The following is a 4,900-nucleotide window of genomic DNA, read 5'->3' as shown; positions in this document are numbered from 1 at the left end:
TAAGTTTGAGGACTCCTAAATGACATCACAATAGCAAGAGGTGACACAACCACATTAAGTTTCTCTAAGAGCTATTCGTGAAGCTGATGAAACTAAGCTAGAAAGAAGTCTCCCTGTGAGGAACACTTCTCCAAGAGCCATATTTGATAAGAAGGGTTCTTTGTTTGGCCACTAAAATCCCCTTGCTTGTTTGCGCTCATTATTCAGCAACACCCATGGATTCTACATCTTTGACACTCTTCAGGGGTCCACATTTTCTTGGCCAACATTATAGAAGGCCACTTCACATATGCTCCACAAGTTCATCCACGTTTGCAAGGTTGACATAGTTCACTTCCTCACCTACATCAGCACTTCTTGCGATAAACATAAGTTGTTTGCACTCCTAACATCTATTCTATTGCCCCAACGTCAAGTGTTGTTTGCCAGACCTCCTCTTTTAACGTGAGTGAGAAGAACCTCTCTATTGCACGTTAAATATTTGAAGTGCCTTTCTCTCTGCTCGAAGTTTCAGAGAAGTGGCCTTGTTGGGGGCTTAGTTCATGCCTCTGTTATAAGAAATTGAACAAAAAAAGAGAGCTTTCCATCATTAACTTCTCATGTGGCACTAATTGGCAAGCTTTATCCAACGGTCCATACTAGCTCCGAAGAGTTGAATGCTTTACTAAGCCCTTATGAAGGTTGCCAAAAGTATCCTTCCTCCTCCTCTAAGGCCATGGTATTTTTATGGGGTTCGGACTCAACACTTACGGGCAACTCAACACTTACTAACATGATTTTTATGGGGCTCGAACTCAACACTTACGGCCAACTCAACACTTACTAACATGATTTTTCCCTGAAACCAAAGTGGATAGAAAGGCATGGCTTCACCGTGCATTATTTCCTGCTCGCCGGTAGCCATAGCTGCGAGCTCGAGATGTCATCCGCCCTGCCCTCACAACAGGACCTTCCAGCGAGCTGCCTTAGGAAGGAAGGGCCTCTCTCAGCTGCGGCTGCTTTGTCCTCCCTCCAGCGCACGCACCATAGCCTGGTTCAAATTCGGCACGGACTCTGAGAAGGCTGGCATTTACGGCAGCCAGGGACGCAACGATTTCGACAGGGATGACGTCGAACAAGTGAGAGCCCTGTCCATGTCTTAAGAATGTGCTCCCTACCTGCTTGTTCATTCTTGGCATTTTCTTTTTTGGTAATCAATGCTGCTAATTTCCATGGCGTATTTTTTCACTTTTGAGATCATCATACTTTTATCTTAGTCTGAGATGATACGTTGTCTTGCACCTATCATGCCATGGAATGCATGCTTCCTGTGTACGGTGCTCTATTGTATTGTTGGTAGGGTATTTGCATTTTGAAGCCAGGAATGGACATCCTCATATGAGAGTTGTGAAAGCTGAAATAATGCTTTGAGAATGTGGAACATGGGTAGCTAGAGTTGGGTTGGGACAAGAAGGTTCTCTACCATAGCATTTATGCACAAGCTGCTTAATGAGTATAAAATTCTAGACTATTTGAAAATGTAAATCAAAGGTATCATCACTTCATCTTAACCGCTGTCTGTCCAAGTTTGCTGGACATGGAGAAGCCATTTGAATGAAGACACATTCTCAACTGGCGTCATAGGATATTGCATGCAAATGAGACATGCACATACTGGTGCCTAGGTGGGAGGTTAGTCACACACCACACAGTTTCACACACATCACAGTTCAGTTCCGGTGACCCTCCCTCACCCGTGGCTCGGTTGGAGGGCCCCATGATACCTATCAAAATGGAAGTTGGAAATGTTTGAATGTGCCATCTTTTCCCTCCAGGCTACATGACCTTGCCATGTAGATTGATCACTTTGAATGGTAATGAAGGAAAGAAAGCCTCCTGTTTTGTGCGCTAAACTATGTGCCACCTTTATCTTTGGTCGTTCGACATATATAAGGCGCCCTCAAGGCAAGGGTGTGTCTCACATTAATGTAAATATGGCTTTTGCTTGCGAGGATTTGTTGATTATACGTTAGGTTAATTTGAGGATATTCTTGTCATAGTGGTGGCCATTCATGTATCATCTCACCCGAGTTTTTTGTTTGAGTTGCAACTAGTCAATTTGTTCTTTTGATCTTCAGTGTTGGGTATGTGTATTGTTGCTATCTAATACTTTGTTAGTGCCTGATCTCATTATGGACGGTGATTCTGCCTTGCATCTTAGTAATGATCAATGGCGGGGTGTGTGTGTAGGGGAGCATCCCCTACACCAGGCTCTCACTCACTCTTGGTCACTAGTTTATGGCATTGTTTCTGATCCTCCCTGTTTTGTGCAGTATTTTAATTACATGGGGATGCTGGCTACTGAAGGTACTTATGACAAGATGGAGGCCCTCTTGAGCAAAGGTATCCATCCGGTGGACATCTTACTCCTGTTGGCGGCATCAGAGGGCGACAAACCCAAAATTCAAGAGTTAATGAAAGCAGGAGCTAAGTATGACGTGACAGATGTCGAGGGAAGGACTGCTTTGGACCGAGCCCAAGATGATCAAATTAGGACTCTGATAATGTCATTGTCGAAATGACTTCTCTTCTTGTTAGTCCATATTTTTCTCGACCATAATTTTGCAGGCTTAAAATTTTACTTTCTCGTTACTTGTAATGAGAGCCATAGACGTGTAGCTGACAGCTCATGGAAGCCTCTCTATTGTATACTCCAATGCTTTGGAAACACATACAATTCTTTGCTTTGCAACATAAGATGTTAACTCCTGTTGGTTGCCAATTTGTCTAGCATATCCTTTTGAAAATTTGTTATGATTGTTTTTGTTGGGACCATGGTTTGACTAGTGGGTGCAGGCATTATTGACAATCTAATTGCAAAAGAAACTTGAAGACAATGGGGCCCGTGGATTGTTGCCTCTATCTACCACTGTCATCGATTGTTGGCCTCGCGTTGCAAGCGCTGCTCGGAGATCATTGACTGTCTGCTGCTACTATTTGAGGTGACTATCTTTCAGAGGTTGCTGGGAGGTACTCTCTCTACTCTATGTGGGTAGGGCACGTTTTACTTATTCTAGGAGAGGCTTTTTCCTTCAGCTGTTTTTTCAGTCAGCCATTGTGGCTAGCTGTTTCAAATTTTTCCAGCGGGCTTGCTTTGTATTACAGTTGTACTTGCCCCTCTTGGATCGGCACCATATGGGTGTATGGAGAGAATAGCTTCTTTTGGAGCCAAAAGAAGAAAACAGAGAGACCGGCACGAGTAGTAAAGCCTCCTTCTTCCCACCCTCCCTCTTTCCTCATTATCATGCACATTGCTTGCCTTGAAGGCTTGAAGCACGTCGCAAAAGTAGCCAAAAGAAGGAAACAGAGAGACCGGCACGAGTAGTAAATCTCCTTGCACATTGCTTGCCTTGAAGGCTTGGAGCACGTCGCAAAAGTAGCCAAAAGAAGGAAACAGAGAGACCGGCATGAGTAGTAAATCTCCTTCCCGCCCTCCCTCTTCCCCATTATCATGCACACTGCTTGCCTTGAAGGCTTGAAGCATGTCGCTAGTGGAGAAGAGGGTTAATGACATTGAAGCATTCAGTGTGGTGCAGAAGCAAGCATGTCCATTAAAGGAGGGATGCAGTAGGTGAATTTACAAGCATTGAGGAAGAGAATTTACAAGCATTGAAGAAGTCAAACATTATGAAACACACGGACTTTTGCTAATGCCAAAAAGTGCCAAAGAGGGTCTCTTTGGATCAGTTGGCATGGACAAAACTTGTTGATTAATGTGAGATAAAAAATTCTTTGTTGAGCTCATTGTGCTATGTACCCATTGCAAATAGACTGGTGAACAACTATGAGTTGGTATGTCCCTCTGCAAGTAGGGATTAAGGTGAAAAGTGTCAGCGTCATGATGCTATCTCGACATTGCAAATAGCTTCAGTGATGTTAACATCTATGCTTCCTCCTCCTAGTAGCAAAGCAAGGGAAGGAGTACACTTTGTTGTTTAAAGAGATGTGTTGATGCTCGTCTATTCTTTTGCAATGCATTGTGATGCGATGTTGATATACTGTATGAACTTTGAAGAATGAGAAACCCCACTATCAATGAATGAAAAGAACGTGCACTCTTTCATTTTTGTGCTTCACTAAGACCTGCAGCATTTGGAGATGCCTTCATTGATGTTTGTTACCTTGATTACTTGAAGGTGTTTTCATCAATGCTGGCCCAACACGTTTTGCATGTCATAAAAGTGATTGAAAATGTTTAAAAGCAATGCTATTAACAAATGTATGAAAAGCGACAAGCTGACGGCTGTTAAAAGTGAGACAATCTTGTGACCAAGAGTGACAGATGATCTGGACGTGGTGAGAGCAGGAAGAAAACATGCTGCTATTGCTTATTGCAACCCATAGCAAGAGGGAGGGGCCAAGAAATTATGGTTTGTATTCAGTAGAAACAGAGCTTTTTGCAAGGGCTACTGATGGATGCTTTGCACTGTTTTGGGTGATGCAGAGGATGCAACTCCATGTCATTGCTGCACTGTGGAAGTCCTGTCTCTGGTGTTGTCTCATGGAGTGCATTGAGTGCAAGTCATGGTAAACAGGGCCCAGGCCAAGAAGCTATGGGTTGGATTCAATAGAAGTGAAGTGAGGGCCTCTCTCTTATTCAGAAAACATGTCATGTTGACAGTGCTTTGATTGATGTGTGCGCCAAAAGCCAAAAGCTCTGTCCTCATCATATAAAGGAACAAGCAATACTTGCTGTATCTGGGATGTTGTCTCCTGGAATGCATGGATTACAGGTAATGCCCACTATTGGGCACTGACGACGTTAGTGGGGATGTCGTGGTATTTAGTCAATACTATGCATGATGGAGCTGATGGTTATATCGTCTTGTGGGTGACTACCATGGGTCTATACCTTGCACTT

The 4,900-nt window shown here is 43.5% G+C and overlaps 1 protein-coding gene across 1 annotated transcript; it reads left to right on the top strand.

Moving 5' to 3' along the window:
• Window positions 1-831: 831 nt before the first annotated feature.
• On the top strand, window positions 832-2,761 carry LOC147466142 (protein LHCP TRANSLOCATION DEFECT-like). The gene is made up of 2 exons (XM_086524320.1): window positions 832-1,118; window positions 2,313-2,761. The coding sequence occupies exons 1-2, from the start codon at window positions 864-866 to the stop codon at window positions 2,559-2,561; spliced, it is 504 nt and encodes a 167-aa protein (XP_086380446.1). The 5' UTR covers window positions 832-863; the 3' UTR covers window positions 2,562-2,761.
• Window positions 2,762-4,900: the final 2,139 nt, after the last annotated feature.

The sequence above is a fragment of the Adiantum capillus-veneris genome, chromosome 1, assembly GCF_014529385.1.
Source record: "Adiantum capillus-veneris isolate H3 chromosome 1, ASM1452938v2, whole genome shotgun sequence".
NCBI lineage: Eukaryota > Viridiplantae > Streptophyta > Polypodiopsida > Polypodiales > Pteridaceae > Adiantum > Adiantum capillus-veneris.
This window is presented reverse-complemented; position numbering and strand designations above follow the sequence as displayed.

Excerpts from the sequence above, each read along its gene's own strand:
- LOC147466142 (XM_086524320.1), top strand. The coding sequence starts at position 864 with ATGGCTTCACCGTGCATTATTTCCTGCTCGCCGGTAGCCATAGCTGCG. Across the intron at positions 1,119-2,312 it reads ACAGGGATGACGTCGAACAA|TATTTTAATTACATGGGGAT; the intron begins GTGAGAGCCCTG and ends TGTTTTGTGCAG.